The sequence below is a fragment of the Heterodontus francisci genome, chromosome 19 (genome assembly GCF_036365525.1).
Source record: "Heterodontus francisci isolate sHetFra1 chromosome 19, sHetFra1.hap1, whole genome shotgun sequence".
Taxonomy (NCBI): domain Eukaryota; kingdom Metazoa; phylum Chordata; class Chondrichthyes; order Heterodontiformes; family Heterodontidae; genus Heterodontus; species Heterodontus francisci.
Window position 1 is genome coordinate 12706911 of NC_090389.1, and position 20021 is coordinate 12726931.

At 44.0% G+C, this 20021-nt stretch overlaps 1 protein-coding gene across 1 annotated transcript in view; it reads left to right on the forward strand.

Moving 5' to 3' along the window:
• grm2a (glutamate receptor, metabotropic 2a) overlaps positions 1-20021 on the forward strand; it is a 360044-nt gene that overhangs the window by 221618 nt on the left and 118405 nt on the right. Inside the window, exon 3 of the mRNA XM_068051381.1 lies at positions 590-1164. Within this exon, the coding sequence (XP_067907482.1) occupies positions 673-1164 (492 nt within the window). The 5' untranslated portion in view covers positions 590-672. The remainder of the gene's footprint in view (positions 1-589; positions 1165-20021) is intronic.

The following is a 20021-nucleotide window of genomic DNA, read 5'->3' on the forward strand; positions in this document are numbered from 1 at the left end:
GAGAGTGTTCTGAGACTGTGGCATGCACTACCAAAGTTAATGATTGAAGCAGAAACCATGTCAACAGTTAAGATTAGGTTCAACAGGTGATTAAAAAATAGAGGATTAAGGGATATGGGAACAGAATGGCCTCACTATAAACTGGTTGGGCTGAAGAATATGTTGTGATTTCTATGGAATTCTATGTAATATAAGATGGAAAACCTATTAGCAAGGGCCAACGTCTCCATTACAGTGAGAGGCTGGAATGGTGGGACATAACGGAGAGAGTGTTAAGCTGAGTGCTTAGGAATGAAGCAGGATTTATCAGAATAGTATCTCTAATTTCCAGTACTAACTACATCAAGAGTAAATTAGGATGAATTAAAGATATTTTTTCCCAATATGGCATGGTGTCTGATGTTCAGCTGAATTTTCTTGAGCATGCAATTGCTTAATGTTTTCTGCTGATGATATATTCTAAAAGGTGAGATAGAGACATTTCTGGCACAATATTTGAATCAATTTCCAATCTTCCTGTTCAGATGATGGTATTGAAATTATTCTGCTTTACCACTCTAATCTGAGGTCTCTAAATTTCTCTCTGCAGCTGATGGACTAGAACAATGTAATTGGCTCCCAGGGTAAGGAGATCACTGGCCCCCCCTCCATTGGAAGCCGTGAGATCTTGATATGAGCAGTTCTGCTCTGAAGAATCTGGACATGGCCCGCCCACTGCAGCTCACCCTTCTTCACCTCCTGCTTCAGGTGATCATCTTGACCTCAAGCAACTCACCCAGTGGGAAGAAGGAGATTGCAATTGAAGGGGATCTGGTGATCGGGGGTTTGTTTCCAGTCCACGAGAAGGGCAATGGTTTGGAAGATTGCGGAAGGATCAACGAGCAACGCGGCATTCAACGGCTCGAGGCTATGCTATTCGCATTGGATGCGATAAACAAGGACGCTACCATTTTGCCCGGAATTAAGCTTGGTGCCCATATCTTGGACACCTGCTCCAAGGACACTTACGCTCTGGAGCAGTCACTGGAGTTTGTGAGGTCCTCACTAACTAAAGTAGACGAGACAGAATACATCTGCCCAGATGGGTCTTATGCCATCCACGATGACATGGCCTTTGCCATAGCTGGGGTCATTGGTGGCTCCTACAGTGATGTGTCTATCCAGGTAAGGAACAGAGAAAATTTACACCATGGGGTATGCAAGGATCCATGTTGAAATTTGTCAGCAAAGAAGATAGACATTCGATATTTTCATTGAGGCAATGGTTAGAAATTGAGAATGTGCATTGGGGAACAGATTGCATCATGCACTTATATCTTGAGTCATAACAGGTGCAGAAAGGGAACATTTTTGTAATTTTGACATCAATTGTTGTCATTGTCAGTTCAGATCCCACTCCAGAGACTTGAGCAGATAATCTAGACTGACACTTACACTGATAGCGTTGCTGTCTTTCAGATGTGACATTAAACTGAGTCCATTCTCTTAGACCAGACTAGTCTGTGCGAAACCTGACCTGGAGCATGCGATGTTGACATTGAAGAAGACAAGAAAGAACTTGCATTAATGTAGCACCTTTCATAAACTCAGACTTTCCCAAAGCACTTTACAGCCAATGAAATACTCTTGAAGTGTAGTTGCTGTTTTAATTCTTATTATTTTTTTAGTCATTTTGCAAGGGTCAATTCATGTATCGTGCATCCTGACCTGCTTAGATGGAGGAGGGGCCAGATTGGAAATTTCTCTCGTCACAGGGGTTGACTTAGTCACCAATAAATTGTTGAGATTCTCACAAAGTGGCATAGATTGACCATGGTTCTCTTATGTACTGATCCCACTGAATTTCTCCTCCGACCATCTGTCTCTCAAAATGGTTAGTAGAAATCTGGAATTCTCTCCCCCAAAAGGCTGCGGATGCTGGAAGCCAATTGAAGCTTCAATTTGACTGCAATAAACAGATTTTTGTTAGATAACTATATCAAGGGATATGAAGCAAAAGTGGATAAATTGGGTTGAGGCATAGTTCAGTCATGATCTAATGAAATGATAGAGCAGACTGGAGGGACTGAATGACCTACACCTGTCCCTATGTTGTTTACTGTTTGCTGTGAACATGTTTCTGACCTTAGCACTAGTGGTGGCCGCATATATTTTAAGCTGCCAATTACTGTCAAATGTGTGAAATATGTTAAGCAGTAGGTCAGCAGGTATGAACAGTGGGAGTTTGATATAATACCTTGTGGTTTATAAAGCAGTGGTTGCTAATTAGTGCCCTCACTGAAGGGTTAATTAAAGGGAAGGCCATGATAAAAATAAGACGATGCCTGATGCTTCCTGCATCACTAATGAGGGAAGTGTTCATGCAGCCCTATCAGGCTGCATAATATTGTTCATGAGCCCGCATACTGAAACCCTTTTGCACACTGATGCAATAATGAGAAACAAAGAACTGGCTTGAAACATTCTTAAAATAACCTTGTCAGCACAGTAGGAAACAGCTCAGTAATGCTGTACTACTGTGAGCAAAATCATTCATATTGTTATTGAGAAACCCATTTAAGGGTCAAGGCTCTAGGTGAAAGGCCAAAACTGACTCCTGGTCAAGGGCTCAGGCCCACTGTACAAGGCCCGTGGTGAAAGGCAGGACTGTAGGTTAAGGCCCAAGGCCTAAAATGCAGTCCCTCTGTAAGGTCAAGACCTAGAATGAAAGACACCAAATAAGAGCCAAGACCCACAGTGCAGGATCTTGAATGAGGGAACATAGGAACCAGAGTAGGCCATTCAGCCCCTTGAACCTGTTCCACCATTCAGTTAAATCATGGCTGATCTGTATCTTAATTCCATCTTCCCATTTTAGTTCCATAACCCTTAATGCCCTTGCCGAACAACTATCAATCTAAGTTTTGAACTTTTACATTGACTCACAGCCTCAACAGCTTTTTAGAGGAGAGAGTTCCAGATTTCCACTACCCTTTGTGTGGAGAAGTGCTTTCTGACATCACCCTTGAATGGCCCAGCTCTAATCTTATGGTTATGCTCCCTTATTCTGGACTCTCCCAACAGAAGAAAGTTTATTTTTATCTACTCTACCAATTCACTTAATCATCTTAAATACCTCAATTAGATCACCCCTTAATGTTCTACACTTAAAAGGAATACAAGCCTAATCTGTGCAACCTGCCCTCATAATTTAAACCTTTGAAGCCCTGGTATTGCCTGGTTAACCTGCACTGTACCCCCTCCAAAGCCAGTATATCCACGCAAATAGATGTAAACGGGTATGATATAGTCGGGATTACGGAGACGTGGCTGCAAGGTGACCAGGGATGGGAAATGAACACCCAGGGTATTCAGTATTTAGGAAGGACAGACAAAAAGCAAAAGGCTGTGGAGTTGCATTGCTGGTTAAAGAGGAAATTAACGCAATAGTGAGGAAGGATATTAGCTCTGACGATGTGGAATCTGTATGGGTAGACCTGAGAAACACTCAGGGGCAAAAAATGTTAGTGGGGGTTGTATATAGACACCCAAACTGTAGTGGTGATGTTGGGAATGACATTAAACAGGAAATTAGAGATGCATGTGATAAAGGAACATCTGTAATTATGGGTGACGTTAATCTGCATATAGATTGGGTAAATCAAATTAGTCACAATGCCGTAGAGGAGGAATTCTTGGAGTGTATATGGGATGGTTTTCTGGACCAATACGTTGAGGAACCAACTAGAGAACAGGCCATCCTAGACTGGGTATTGTGTAATGAGAGAGGAATATTTGACATTCAAGTGGTGTGAGACCCCTTGGGGACGAGCGACCATCATATGATAGAATTCTTCATCAAGATGCAGAGTGACATATTTGATTCTGAGACTGGGGTCCTGAATCTTAGTAAAGGAAACTACGAAGATATGAGGCGCGAGTTGGCCTTGACAGATTGGGAAACGTTACTTAAAGAGATGATGGTGGATAGGCAATGGCAAACATTTAAAGAGCGCATGGATAAACTGCAACAATTGCTTATCCCTGTCTGGCGCAAAAATAAAACAGGAAAGGTAGCCAAACCATGGCTTACAAGGGAAATTAGAGATAGCATTAAATCCAAGGAAGAGGCATATAAATTTTCCAGGAAAAACAACAGACCTGAGGATTGGGAGCAGTTTAGAATTCAGCAAAGGAGGACCAAGGGATTGATTAAGAAGGGGAAAATAGAGTACGAGAGCAAGCTTGCAGGGAACATAAAAACTGACTGTAAAAGTTTCTATAGGTATGTGAAGAGAAAAAGATTGGTGAAGACAAATGTAGGTCCTTTACAGTCAGAAACATGGGAATTTATTATGGGGAATAAAGAAATGGCTGACCCACTAAATGCATACTTTGGTTCTGTCTTCACAAAGGAGGACACAAATATCATACCAGAAATGTTGGGGAACACAGGGCTTAGTGAGAGAGAGGAACTGAAAGAAATCAGTATTAGTAGAGAAATGGTGTTGGGATAGGATTGATGGGATTGAAGGCCGATAAATCCCCAGGGCCTGATGGTATGCATCCCAGAGTACTTAAGGAAGTGGCCCTAGAAATAGTGGATGGTCATCTTCTAAGATTCTATAGACTCTGGAACAGTTCCTACAGATTGGAGGGTAGCTAATGTAACCCCACTATTTCAAAAGGGAGGTAGAGAGAAAGCAGGGAATTATAGACCAGTCAGCCTGATGTCAGTACTGGGAAAAATTCTACAGTCCATTATTAAAAGATTTTATAGCAGAGCACTTAGAGAACAGTGGAAGAATCGGACAGAGTCAGCATGGATTTACGAAATGGAAATCATGCTTGACAAATCTACTAGAATTCTTCGAGGATGTAACTAGTAGAGTTGATGAGGGGGAGCCAGTGGATGTGGTTTATTTGGACTTTCAGAAGACTTTCAACAAAGTCCCACATAAGAGATTAGCATGTAAAATTAAAGCGTATGGGATTGGGGGTAGTGCATTGCGTTGGATAGAAAATTGGTTGGCAGACAGGAAACAAAGAGTAGGGATAAATGAGTCTTTTTTCCAAATGGCAGGCAATGACTAGTGGGGTACCGCAGGGATCGGTGCTAGGACCCCAGCTATTCACAATATACATTAATGATTTAGATGAGGGAACTAAATGTAATATCTCCAAATTTGTAGATGACACAAAACTGGGTGGGAAGGTGAGTTGTGAGGAGGATGCAGAGAGGCTTCAGGGTGATTTGGACAAGTTGAGTTAATGCATGACAGATGCAGTATAATGTGGACAAATGTGAGGTTATCCACTTTGGTAGCAAAAACAGGAAGATAGATTGTTATCTGAACGGCTATAAACTGAGAGAGGGGAATGTGCAGTGAGACCTGGGTGTTCTCGTACACCAGTCGCTGAAGGTAAGCATGCAGGTGCAACAGGTGGTAAAAAAGGCAAATGGCCTTCATAGCGAAAGGATTCAAGCACAGGAGCAGGGATGTCTTGCTGCAATTATACAGGGCCTTGGTGAGGCCACACCTGGAATATTGTGCGCAGTCTTGGTCTCCCTATCTGAGGAAGGATGTTCTTGCTAGAGAGGGAGTGCAGCGAAGGTTTACCAGACTGATTCCTGGGATGGCGGGACTGACATATGAGGAGAGATTGAGTCGGTTAGGATTATATTCGCTGGAGTTCAGAAGAGTAAGGGGGGATCTCATAGAAACCTATAAAATTCTAACAGGACTTGACAGGGTAGATGCAGGAAGCATGTTCCCGATTGTGGGGGAGTCCAGCACTAGGGATACAGAGTAAACCTTTCAGGACTGAGATGAGGAGAAATTTCTTCATCCAGAGAATGGTGAGCCTGTGGAATTTGCTACCACAGAAAGCAGTTGAGGCCAAAACATTGTATGTTTTCAAGAAGGAGTTAGATATAGCTCTTGGGTCTAACGGGATCAAAGGGTATGGGGCGAAAGCGGGAACAGGTTCCTGAGTTGGATGATCAGCCATGATCATAATGAATGGCGCAGCAGGCTCAAAGGGCCGAATGGCCTACTCCTGCTCCTATTTTCTATGTTTCTATCCTTCGCAGAACTGAACGGAAACATGTCTGCTGTAAGTGTCTGCAGCTCAAGGAACGTTGGCTCAGAGTCAGTGAGCTGGAGGCCAAGCTACAAACACTGCGATGCATCAGGAAGGGGGGAAAGTTACCTCGACACTTTGTTCCAGAAGGCAGTCAAACCCCATAGGATAAGGCCTTCTGATTTGGTCAGTGGTCAGGGACAGGAGGGTGTGACTGTGAGTGAGGCAGGTAAATGGATTGAAAAGACAGAAATGGAGGAGACTCAGCCATTGCAATTGTCCAGCAGGACAGCTTGTATGGACAAGAGTGAGGGCTGTAGGGTGAATGAGCAAACTGACCATGGCACCATGGTACAGGAAGCCATTCAAGCGGGGGGAGTAAACAGAAATGTAGTGGTAGTTTCTTTCTTTCTTTCTTTCTTTTGGGCCTCCTTATCTCGAGAGACAATGGATACGCGCCTGGAGGTGGTCAGTGGTTTGTGAAGCAGCGCCTGGAGTGGCTATAAAGGCCAATTCTGGAGTGACAGGCTCTTCCACAGGTGCTGCAGAGAAATTTGTTTGTCGGGGCTGTTGCACAGTTGGCTCTCCCCTTGCGCCTCTGTCTTTTTTCCTGCCAACTACTAACTCTCTTCGACTCGCCACAATTTAGCTTGTCTTTATGGCTGCCCGCCAGCCATAAAGTAGGAGATAATATAATCAGAGGGATAGACACAGTTCTTTGAAGCCAAGAGCGAGAGTCCAGAAGGCTCTGTTGCCTGCCCGGTGCCAGGGTTTCGGACATCTGCTCTGGGCTGCAGAGGAACTTGCAGTGGGAGGGCGAGGATCCAGTTGTTGCGGTCCACATGGGTACCAATGACATAGATAGGACTAGGAAAGAGGTTCTGCAAAGGAAGTATCAACAGCTAGGGGATAAATTAAAAAGCAGAACCTCAAAAGTAACAATCTCTAGATTGGTGTTGGAGAAATGGATTTCTATTCATGGGGCATTGGCAGCAGTACTGAAGAAAGTGCGAGCTGTGCCATTGGGACGGTCTTCATCTAAACCATGGTGGGACCAGTGTTCTGGTGAGTCATATAACTAAGGCGGTAGAGAAGGCTTTAAACTAAATAATGGGGCCGAGGGATCAAGTGAGAGAAGATCGTGAAATAATAATCAGAGCGTGGCAGGAAGGGACAGAAAGTACAAAATGAAGAGTGTGCAGGCAGCTAAGGCTAGAAGTTGCCTAAGTAGTAAAAAGACAGAATGAAAAGCTTTGTATTTGAATGTGCATAGCATTCGTAACAAAACAAATCAATTGATAACTCTATAGAAATAAATATGTATGATCTGATTGCCATTACAGAGACATGGCTGCAAGATGACAAAGGCTGGGACCTGAATAATCAAGGGTACATGATATTTCGGAAGGACTGGAAACCAGGATAAGGTGGAGGGCGAGCTCTGTTAATTAATGATGACATTAGTACATTAGAGAGAGCTGACTACCAGACCTAGAGTAGCCCGCTCTCTGATTGGCTGTAGAATATGCTGCTCTAAGAAACTGTTCCGAATACACTCCATGAACTCATCTTCAAGGCTATTTTACCAATCTGATTCATCTGATCTATCTGTAGATTAAAGTCATGCATGATTATCGCCGTACCTTTCTCACAAGCCCTCTTTATTTCTTCCAGTATACCCAGTCCTACAGTGTGGTTACTGTTAGGGGGCTTCTAAACCACTCCCACAAGTGACCTCCTACCTTTACTATTTCTTATCTCTATACCTTGACTTTTAGAACTAAAATGTGTAATGCAACAGGATTAATTAATGACCTCATAGTAAAGGCACCCCTAGGCAGCAGTGATCACAATATGATTGAATTTCACATTCAGTTTGAGGGAGAGAAGAGTGGATCTAAGACTAGTGTTCTACACTTAAATAAGGGTAAATATGAGGGTTTCAAGACAGAGCAGGCTAAAGTAAACTGGGAAATTAGGTTAAGGGATAGGTTAGTGGAGATGCAGTGGCAGACATTTGAGGAGATATTTCAGAATACTCAGCAAAGATACATTCCAGTGAGAAAGAAAGACTCCAGGAGAAGGACGCACCATCGTGGCTAACTAAGGAAGTTAAAGATGGTAGCAAATTGAAAGAAAAAGAGTATAATTCAGCAAAGAGCAGTGGCAGGTCAGAAGATTGGACAGAATATAGAAAACAGCAAAGAAGGACCAAAGGAATAATAGCAGAGAGAAATTAGAGTATGAGAGAAAGCTGGCTAGAAATATAAAAACAGATAGTAAGAGTTTCGACAGGTAAAAAGGAAAAGAGTAAGTAAAGTGAGCGTTGGTCCTCTAGAGAACGAGTCTGGGGAATTAATAAGGAAATGGTGGAAGAATTTAAAATACTTTTGCATCTGTCTTCACTGTAGAGGATGCAAATAACATCCCAGAAATAATTGTGAATCAAGAGTTGAAAAGGAGGGAGGAACTTAAAATAATTACCATCACCAGGGAAAGGGTACTGAAAAAATTATTAGAACTAAAATCTGACAAGTCTCCAGGTCCTGATGGACTTTATCCTAGGGTCCTAAAAGAAGTGACTGCTGAGATAGTGGATGCATTGGTTTTAATTTTCCAAAATTCCCTAGATTCTGGAAAGGTCCCATCAGATTGGAAAATAGCAAATTTATCTCCGCTATTCAAGAAAGGAGGAAGACAGAAAGCAGGAAACTGCAGGCCAGTTAGCTTAACATCTGTCATAGGGAAAATGCTGGAACCTACTATTAAGGAGGTTATAGCAGGTCATTTAGAAAATCTCAGTGCAATCAGGCAGAGTCAACATGGTTTTGTGAAAGGGAAATCGTGTTTGACTAATTTATTAGAGTTCTTTGAGGATGTAACAAGCAGGGTGGATAAAGGGGAACAAGTAGATGTGGTGTATTTGGATTTCCAAAAGGCATTCAATAAGGTGCCACATACAAGGTTACTGCACAAGATAAAAGCTCATGGTTTTGAGGGTAATAAATTAACAATCATGCTAACTAACAGGAAACAGAGTCGGGATAGATGGGTCATTTTCAGGATGGCAAACTGCACGAAACACAAAAAGTTAATATGCAGGTACAGCAAATGAGAAAGAAGACAAATGGAATGTTACTGTTTATTTCAAGGGGAATGGAATATATAAGTTAAAATGTTTTTCTACAGTTGTACAGGGCATTGGTGAGACCACATCTAGAGTATTGTGTACAGTTTTGGTCTCCTTACTTAAGAAAGGATATAATTGCATTGGAAGCAGTTCAGAGAAGGTTCACTTGACCGATTCCTGGGGTGAGAGGGTTATCTTATGAGGAAAGGTTGGACAGGTTGGGTCTGTATTCATCGGAGTTTAGAAGGATGAGAGGTGATCTTACTGAAACATATAAGATCCTGAGGGGAACTGACAGGGTGGATGTTGAAAAGATGTTTCCTCTTGTGAGAGATACTAAAACTAAGAGGCACAGTTAAAAAATAACAGGTCTCCCATTTAAGACTAAGATGAGGAGAAATGTTTTCTCTCAGAGGATCATGAGTCTGTGGAACTCTCTTCCCCAAAGAGTGGTGGAGGGACGGTCACTGAATGTTTTTAAGGCAGAGGTAGACAAGGAAGTCAAAGGGTATTGGGGGGTAGGCAGGAAAGTGGAGTTGAGTCCACAAACAAATCAGCCATGTTTTATAGAATGGTATAGCAGGCTCAAGGGGCCGAATAGCGTACTCCTGCTCCGAGTCCATATGTTCATATGCTTGCATTCTAAATGGTGTCTAACCAAAGCTTTTACATAATTGTAACATAACTCCACCTCTTTTTGTATTCCAGTCCCTTTAAGATAAAAACCAACATTTCGATCTACACTATTTACTGTACCACCAAACCTAGTGTCATCAGCAAACCTAGATGCATGGCTCTTTATTTCTTTAGTCAAGTCATTTACAAATGTCGTGAAAAGCTGAGACCCTGTACAGATTCCTTGGGGATCCCACGAGTCACATCCTGCTAATTGAAGTACACGCCCATTATCCCTACTCTCTGTCTCTTACCTCCTATCCATTTCACTACCCACGTCAATAGGTTGCCTCCAATTTCATGTGTTCTCATTTTTGGTGGTTTGTGAAGCAGCGCCTGGAGTGGCTATAAAGGCCAATTCTGGAGTGACAGACTCTTCCACAGGTGCTGCAGAGAAATTTGTTTGTTGGGGCTGTTGCACAGTTGGCTCTCCCCTTGCGCCTCTGTCTTTTTTCCTGCCAACTACTAAGTCTCTTAGTACTACTAAGTCACTGACCACCTCCAGGCGCGTATCCATTGTCTCTCGAGATAAGGAAGCCCAAAAGAAAGAAGAAAGAATTTTTGGTAATGGTGCCTTTTGTGGAATCTTCTGGACATCTGTATAAAGAACATCCATAGACATGCCCTTATCTATCACATTAACTAACTCCTCAGAAAGATCCAACTAGGTTTGATAGACTTGACTTACCTTTTACAAATCCATGCTAGCTCTCTCTGACCATATTTATCCAAATATTCAGTTATTCTAACCCTATTAAAGGACAAAACCATCAATGCAAGGTTCCTGGTGCATCAAGGAGTCCCAAGTAAAAGATACAGGCTGAATTGATTAGCCACTGGCATCTATAATGTTGGAGACCCTGGAAGGGGGACAAGTAGGATTGTTCACCTGATATTTTTGGATGCATATACTTCCTACCACTTCAACCTTGTCTCTTGCAGTCAAATGCTGCCAGAGCTGAGGATGGGGATGTTCATGAAGTCTTATCCTCCTGTTAGTTGCCTGATTATCCAGCTCTATTCTGACCAGTTGTGGTGGAAATGTAGAACTTTGCTCTAATGTATTGATTGTGGAACTACTAGCTCTGTCTTTAGTCTGTTGCTTTTGGCGTTTAGAATGCATGTAGTCCTGTCTTTTAACTTCAATAGATTGGGACATTATTCTAAGATATACTTAGTGATGTTTCCCATTGCACCAGTGTTGGTCCCCAAGTTTGCTTGTGAAGGAAGAGTAAGGGATGTTCTGGGCCATGTGGCTACAGACTGTGGTTAACTGTTGTGCTGTTGATGGTCCACAACAACTCATGGATGCATAGTTTTAGGCTGTTACGATTCTCCTTTGTCTGTACCACTTGGCATGGGTGGTAGGGCCACACTACATGCTACAGGGTGGCCTCACTTTAAAGACAAGGCTTCACCTTCACAAGGACAGTGCGATAGCTACTCCTACCAATGTTATCTTGGACGGATGTGTCTGTGATAAGTTGGCTGGTGAGATCAAGCTCAGTTAATTACCTCCTCAAGTTGATTCTCTCACTGAAGCAGACTCAGTTCAGTAATTGTATTCTTCAGGATTCTACCAGCTTAGTCAGTGGTGCTTCTGCTGGGCCAATCTTGGTGGTGGTCTTTGAAGTTCTCCCTCCAGAGGGACATTTGTGCCCTTGCTTCCCTCCAAGATTCCTCCAAGTGATGTCCAACATGAGGGATTCTGTCATGGTTCTTAGCCATTTTTGTTATTTTTTTCTGATTGTAAATAAGGAGAGCTAAATGGAATAAGGAGCAACTTTGTATACGGCATTAATAATGGGGGTAGTATGCATGGCATCACCAAGCTTAGGAGATGCTGCCCCCTTCTGGCAGCTCCTAAGGAATTCTCGATGTGACTGCACACAAGCTGCAGGCCACAATTTCTGTACGCCTTGCACCGTGATATCCGGTCATTGCTGTTTGTGGGAGCTTGCTGTGCACAATTCAGTGCTGTGTGTGCACCATTATAACAGTGCCTACATTTCAAAACTATCTCATTGTCTGCAAAGTGCTTTGGGAAGTAGTGAGGTCATGTGTGCGCAATAAAATTGCAAGGGGCTGATGCTGGTTTATGCCAGCAGTGTGATACAGACTCGTAATGAATTGGCAGCCTGTTATCCAATACATCAGTTTTTAATTTCCATTGACTTCGAAGATGTTGCCAAGATTTTTGATTTCAAACCAATAGAAAACAAGTTTCCAAAAAGAGTTTGAACTATTGTTCTGTGAACTTCAGTGCAAAGAAGATCGGACACAGTGAAAAATCAGATGTTGATTCCCAATGAACCTACATGGCCTAAATCAATTTCATCCCCAAAGTCTTCCCTTCTCTTAAATGTTGAAAGATCTGGCTCTTAACCTGCATTGCACTCCCACCCGTAGCCCACCTTGCACATTGCACTCCCACCCGTAGCCCCCCTTACACATTGCACTCCCACCCATAGCCCACCTTACACATTGCACTCCCACCCGTAGCCCACCTTGCACATTGCACTCCCACCTGTAGCCCACCTTACACATTGCACTCCCACCCGTAGCCCACCTTACACATTGTACTCACACAAGGGGAGACAGTGCTGGATTGGCACAGGGCACGGTGAGGAGGTGGCATTATCAAGTCTGTACAGCTGGGTGCTTCCAGGAAAAGGCCCTGCTGGAAATCTCAGTGGGCAAGAGCACACCAGCTGTGGACTGCCAGGTTTGAAGTTGGCATATTCGGGGCCTCTGAGAAGGGATTGGTCTGGGGCGTTGTGGAGGGGATTGAGGCTTTGGAGGCATGCTACTTCTGCCCAGGAGGCATCCTTATTTTCATTCTCTCCACTGTTACCCTCACTCGCTGGCTGGGAATTTTCCCTCGGAGCTGCACCAGTACTGACATCGTGGCACAAACCTTGTGTACCCACATTGACATGAGGTGTCCTGCACATCTGATGAAGCTTTGGCAATGGAATGTGACAGCAGCTCCGAGGAAATTCCCAGCTAATAGCTCGGAGGCATATAGTGAACCAAAACATGGAAAATGGTGATTTGGGGATCTAACCTTCCTTATATGCAGGGGGTGTGATGGGGGACAGACTGAGCATGCACAATTTATGTCCTGTTAATAGCCAAGTTATAACAATTGATGAAACATGTGACCTATATTATCTGCCTGGAAAATGATCACAAGGGGGTCCTTCCAACCAATAGTAGATTGCTCCCAAATGCATTTCTGAGGTTATCATCATTTACATGATAGATTCATATCCCCCAGCTTGAGGCATGCCTGCCACGTGGAGCGTGCTGCTGGAGATGGCAAATCAAGTGCTGCTGCAGGATTTAATGGGCTGCGGCAACTTAAGCTTTGTAGGGCTTGGCACAGAATGCGCCATTTCTCCATAGCGATTCTCACAGCAAGGGATGGAGACCAGCTCCCCCACCCGCCCCCCCCCCCCCCACCCACCCTCCCATCACCACCCAGGGCTGCTCTCTTTCCAGGAAAGCTGTTCAATAAGAAAGGCTGGAGATGGAAACCAGTGCTAGTGCTATGAACAACATACCACGAGGCAGTGGAAGAAGAAGCACAATGATCTTAAATAAAAACAAATGCTGGAAATACTCAGCAGGACTGGCAGCATCTCTGGAGAAAATAAGAGAGGCTCCCAAGGCCCGGCGGAGGTGGGTTCGCCACCGACTTTTCAGCTGGTGGACGGGGCCTCCTGCCCAATGTAAAATTCTGGCTTAAGTTGAAAAACAGTGAGATGCGCTATCTAAGTTATTGTTTGTTTACTTATTGTTTGTAAAATAAATCAACCTTTTGAATGACAGTCGGGCTTGTCTCATGAAATTGTTCATCAGGCAACCTTTTCAAAGTCTGGAGAATCTCAGTTACTGACATGCAGGACACTACAATATCCAGTTCATATAACAAGAGGTTTTCATTGTTACTTCACTTCCCCCTAAATCACACTTTCACTTGACTAGATACTGGGCAGTAAAGGTAAACTCCTGATCACAAGGGAGCAGTATCGATCTATGGGACAAAATGGTGATGCTTAACTCAAGAGAATATCTAGTGAAAACCTGAAATGTGTTGCACATGCATTTAGGCCAAGGTAATTATTCCATCGACTTATACATATACATGTCATCACACCTACTGTGGGATGCGTGCTGATGTTTGAATATCACTGTACCTTATCAAGGCCTTACAATCCTTTCATACTTTATTTTGCTTGTAGAAGAAGACAGCCAGAGCAAAAGGGGAAGAACAAGTATGGGAGATCCCCTCTCATTACGTTCAATAACCTCAATAACATCATAGAAAGAGGAAGTGGTAGAAACCATGCAGTACAAGGGCATTGAGAGGAGCTGGAGATGGGGAAGTAGGAATACTTTCTCTTGCTCGTTCTTCTCATCCTATTCTTTCATTCACTCACTAGTGATAAACTATATTCTGATGGAGTTGACCATGTCACTCCCAGTATTGGGAGTAGGATGTAAAGTCTTCTCATTAGAACCCTCTTCAAACTTCTCTTTCTCTAGGAGTGCTGGAGAATGTCAGGCCAGGCCCCAGTGATACTGGGTCCACTTCACACCACACACCATCACTCACTCTCTCCCTCCCCAGAAACAGCTCAGATGCATCCACCTGGGGATATAGAGACCAGGATTATCATCTGCAATGCATTTGATAATGTGCTTTGACTTGCATTATAATATTTTTATGGTCAGACATTTCCTGCACATTCATTGAGTGGAAGACCTTTCAGTTTATATAGGAAATGGGGTTGAAGTGAGAAGCACTGTAGGTGCTATTCACCATGCCATTTACACTTGCTATCCTGTTCACTGATGAGAATGGTGTGTTCTGTGCATCTTTCCACAGGAAAAGTGATGGACATGTTGCACATAAGACTCAGGTCACTTGTGATCTGGATGATTACATTTTGGCAGATATTCCCAGAGGAATTTCCAGGAAGGAAGGAATGCTGGGGGGTGTAGGAATATTTAGATTTGTAGAAATTCTAACATTTGTAGGAATTTCCAGGAAGGAAGGAATGCTGGGGGGTGTAGGAATAATTAGCTCTGTGGGAACATTAACGTTTGTAGCAATGTTGGGGTGATAAGGAATGTTAGGGTGGGAGGAATGTTGGGGTGTGGGGAAATGTTGGGGTGAGAGGAATGTTGGAGTTTGAGGGATGTTGGGGAGTTAGGAATGTTGGGATGTGAAGGATTATTGTGATGTGAAGGAATGTTGGGGAGTGAGGTATGTTGGGGTTTGAGGAATGGTTGGGTTTGAGGAATGTTGGGATGTTTAGGAATGTTGGGGTGTGAGGAGTGTTGGGGCTTGAGGAATGTTGGGGAGTGAGGAATGTTGGGGAGTGAGGAATGTTGGGGAGTGAGGAATGTTGGGATGTGATGGAATGTAGGGGTGTGAGGAGTGTTGGGAAGTGGAGGAATGTTGGGGTGTGAGGAATGTTGGGAAGTGAGGAATGTTGGGATGTGAGGAATGTTGGGATGTGAGGAATGTTGGGGTTTGAGGAATGTTGGGATGTGCTGGAATGTAGGGGTGTGATGGAATGTAGGGGTGTGAGGAATGTTGGGATGTGGAGGAATGTTGGGGTGTGAGGAATATTGGGGTTTGAGGAATATTGGGGTTTGAGGAATGTTGGGGTTTGAGGAATGTTATGGCTTGAGGAATGTTGGTGTGTGAGGAGTGTTGGGAAGTGGAGGAATGTTGGGGCTTGAGGAATGTTGGGGTGTGAGGAATGTTGGGGTGTGAGGAATGTTGGGGCGTGAGGAATGTTGGGATGTGGAGGAATGTTGGGATGTGGAGGAATGTTGGGGTGATTAGAAATATTGGGATGTGTAGGAATGCTGGGGTGTGAGGGATGTGGGGCTGTGAGGAATGTTGGAGTTTGAGGAATGTTGGGGTGTGCATAATTGTTCGGATGTGAAGGAATTTTGGGATGTATAAGAATGTTAGGGTGTGAAGGATTGTTGGGATGTGAAGGAATGTTGGAATGTGTAGGAATGGTGAGGTGTGAGGAACGTTGGGGTGTAAGGATTGTTGGAATGTGTAGGAATGGTGGTATGTGAGGAATGTTGGGGCTTTAGGAATGTTGGGAAGTGAGGAATGTTGGTGTGTGAAGGAATTTTGGGGTTTGAGGAATGTTGGGGAGTGAGGATGGTTGGGGAGTGAGAAATGTTGGGATGTGAAGGAATATTGGGGTGTGAAGGAAGTTTGGGGTTGGAGGAATGTTTGGGTGTGGGGAATGTTTGGGTGTGGGGAATGTTGGGATCTGAGGAATGTTGGTGTGTGAAGAATTGTTGGGATGTGAAGGAATGTTGGAACGTATAGGAATGTTGGGGTTTGAGGAATGTTGGGGTCTGAGGAATGTTGGGATGTGAGCAATGTTGGGGTGTGAAGGATTGTTGGGGTGTGAAGGATTGTTTGGATGTATAGGAATGTTGGGATATATAGGAATGTTGGGGTGTGAAGGAATGTTGGGGTGTGTGGAATGTTGGCATGTGAGGAATGTTGCGATGTGGAGGAATGTTGGGGCGATTAGAAATGTTGGGATGTGTCGGAATGCTGGGGTGTGAGGAATGTGAGGCTGTGAGGAATGTTGGGGTTTGAGGAATTTTGGGGTATGATGGATTATTGGGATGTGAAGGAATGTTGGGATGTATTGTAATGTTAGGGTGTGAAGTATTGTTGGGATGTGTAGGAATGGTGGGGTGTGAGGAACATTGGGGTGTAAGGAATGTTGGAATGTGCAGGAATGTTGGTATGTGAGGAATGTTGGGGCTTGAGGAATGTTGGGGCTTGAGGAATGTTGGGATGTTAAGGAATGTTGGGGTGTGAAGGAATCTTGGGGTGTGAAGGAATCTTGGGGTTTGAGGAATGTTGGGGAGTGAGGAATGTTGGGATGTGAAGGAATATTGGGGTTTGAAGGTAGGTTGGGGTGTGGAGGAATGTTGGGATGTGGAGGAATGTTTGGGTGTGGGGAATGTTGGGGTGTGGGGACTGTTGAGGTGTGAGGAATGTTGAGATCTGAGGAATGTTGGTGTGTGAAGAATTGTTGGGATGTGAAGGAATGTTGGGATGAATAGGAATTTTGGGGTGTGAAGAATATTGGTGTGTGAGGAATGTTGGGGTTTAAGGAATGTTGGGATGGGAGGGAATGTCGGGGTGTGCGGAGTGTTGGGGTTTGAGGAATGTTGGTGTGTGAGTTGTGTTGGGATGTGGAGGAATGTTAGGATGTGGAGGAACGTTGGGGTTTGAGGAATGTTGGTGTTTGAGGAATGTTGGGGTGTGAGGAATGTAGGGGTTTGAGGAATGTTGGAGTTTGAGGAGTGTTGGGGTGTGCATAATTGTTCGGATGTGAAGGAATGTTGGGATGTATAAGAATGTTAGGGTGTGAAGGATTGTTGGGATGTGAAGGAATGTTGGAATGTGTAGGAATGGTGGGGTATGAGGAACGTTGGGGTGTAAGGAATGTTGGGGCTTTAGGAATGTTGGGGTGTGAAGGAATTTTGGGGTTTGAGGAATGTTGGGATGTGAAGGAATATTGGGGTGTGAAGGAAGTTTGGGGTGTGAAGGAATGTTTGGGGTTGGAGGAATGTTTGGGCGTGGGGAATGTTGGGGTGTGAGAAATGTTGGGATCTGAGGAATGTTGGTGTGTGAAGAATTGTTGGGATGCGAAGGAATGTTGGGATGTATAGGAATGTTGGGGTTTGAGGAATATTGGTGTGTGAGGAATGTTGGGGTCTGAGGAATGTTGGGGTCTGAGGAATGTTGGGATGTGAGCAATGTTGGGGTGTGAAGGATTGTTGGGGTGTGAAGGATTGTTGGGGTGTGAAGGAATGTTGGGATATATAGGAATGTTGGGGTGTGAAGGAATGTTGGGGTGTGTGGAATGTTGGCATGTGAGGAATGTTGCGATGTGGAGGAATGTTGGGGTGATTAGAAATGTTGGGATGTGTCGGAATGCTGGGGTGTGAGGAATGTGAGGCTGTGAGGAATGTTGGGGTTTGAGGAATTTTGGGGTATGATGGATTATTGGGATGTGAAGGAATGTTGGGATGTATTGTAATGTTAGGGTGTGAAGGATTGTTGGGATGTGTAGGAATGGTGGGGTGTGAGGAACATTGGGGTGTAAGGAATGTTGGAATGTGCAGGAATGTTGGTATGTGAGGAATGTTGGGGCTTGAGGAATGTTGGGAAGTGAGGAATGTTGGGATGTTGAGGAACGTTGGGGTGTGAAGGAATGTTGGGGTTTGAGGAATGTTGGGGAGTGAGGAATGTTGGGATGTGAAGGAATATTAGGGTTTGAAGGAAGGTTGGGGTTGGAGGAATGTTGGGATGTGGAGGAATGTTGGGATGTGGAGGAATGTTTGGGTGTGGGGAATGTTGGGGTGTGGGGACTGTTGAGGTGTGAGGAATGTTGAGATCTGAGGAATGTTGAGATCTGAGGAATGTTGGTGTGTGAAGAATTGTTGGGATGTGAAGGAATGTTGGGATGTATAGGAATTTTGGGGTGTGAAGAATATTGGTGTGTGAGGAATGTTGGGGTTTAAGGAATGTTGGGATGTGAGGGAATGTCGGGGTGTGCGGAGTGTTGGGGTTTGAGGAATGTTGGTGTGTGAGTTGTGTTGGGATGTGGAGGAATGTTAGGATGTGGAGGAACGTTGGGGTTTGAGGAATGTTGGTGTTTGAGGAATGTTGGGGTGTGAGGAATGTTGGGGCTTGAGGAATGGTTGAGTGTGAGGAGTGTTGGTGTATGAGGATTGTTGGTGTGAAGGATTGTTGGGATGTGAAGGAATGTTGGATAGTGTAGGAATGGTGGGGTCTGCGGAACATTGGGGTGTGGAGGAATATTGGGATGTGTAGGAATGTTGGTGTGTGAGGAATGATGGGATGTGAAGGATTGTTGGGATGTGAAGGAATGTTGGGATGTGTAGGAATGTTGGGATGTGAGGAATGATGGGGTGTGAAGGATTATTGGGATGTGAGGGAATGTTGGAATGTATAGGAATGTTAGGTTGTGAAGGATCATTGTGATGTGAAGGAATGTTGGAAAGTGTAGGAATGGTGGGGTGTCAAGTATTTTAGGGTGTGAAGGAATGTTAGGGATTGAAGGAATGTTGGGAGATAAGGAATGTTGAGGTTTGAGCAATGTTGGAGTGTGAAGGAATGTTGGAATATGAGGACTGTTGGGGAACTGAAGGAATGTTGGTGTGTGAGGAATGATGGGGTGTGTGGAATGTTGGGGTGTGTGGAATGTTGAGGTGTGAGGAATGTTGGGGATTGAAGGAATGATGTGGTGTGAGGAATGTTATATATGAACGTACGAATTAGGTGCAGGAGTAGGCCATACGGCCCTTCGTGCCTGCTCTGCCATTTAATACGATCATGGCTGGTCTGATTGTGACCTCAACTCCACTTTCCCGCCTACCCCAGATAACCATTGACTCTCTTGTTAGTCAAAAATCCATCTGCCTCTGCCTTAAAAACATTCAATGATCCTGCCTCCACCACTCTCTGGTGAATTGAGTTCCAAAGATTCACAACCTTCTGAGAGAAAATTTCTTATCTCTGTCTTAAATGGGCGGCCCCTTAGTTTTAAACAGTGTCCCCTGGTTCTAGTCTCCCCACAAGGGGAAACATGCTTTCCACATCCACCCTGTCAAGTCCCCTCAGGATCTTATATATTTCAAAAAGATTGTCTCTTATTCTACTAAACTCCAATGAATACAGACCCAACCTGTCCAACCTTTCCTCATTAATTAATCCCCCCAACCCAGGTATCAGTCAAGTGAACCTTCTCTGAACTGCCTCCAATGCAATTATATCCTTTCTTAAATAAGGAGACCAGAACTGTACGCAATACTCTAGATGTGGTCTCACCAAAACCCTGTACAATTGTAGCAAAACATCCCTACTTTTATATTCCATTCCCCTTGTAATAACAGCAACATTCCATTTGCCTTCCTAATCACTTGCTGTATCTGCATACCAACCTTTTGTGTTTCATGTACCAGGACACCCAGATCCCTCTGTACCTCAGAGTTCTCAATCTCCCTCTATTTAAATAATATGCTGCTTTACTATTCTTCCTGCCAAAGTGCATAAGTTCAC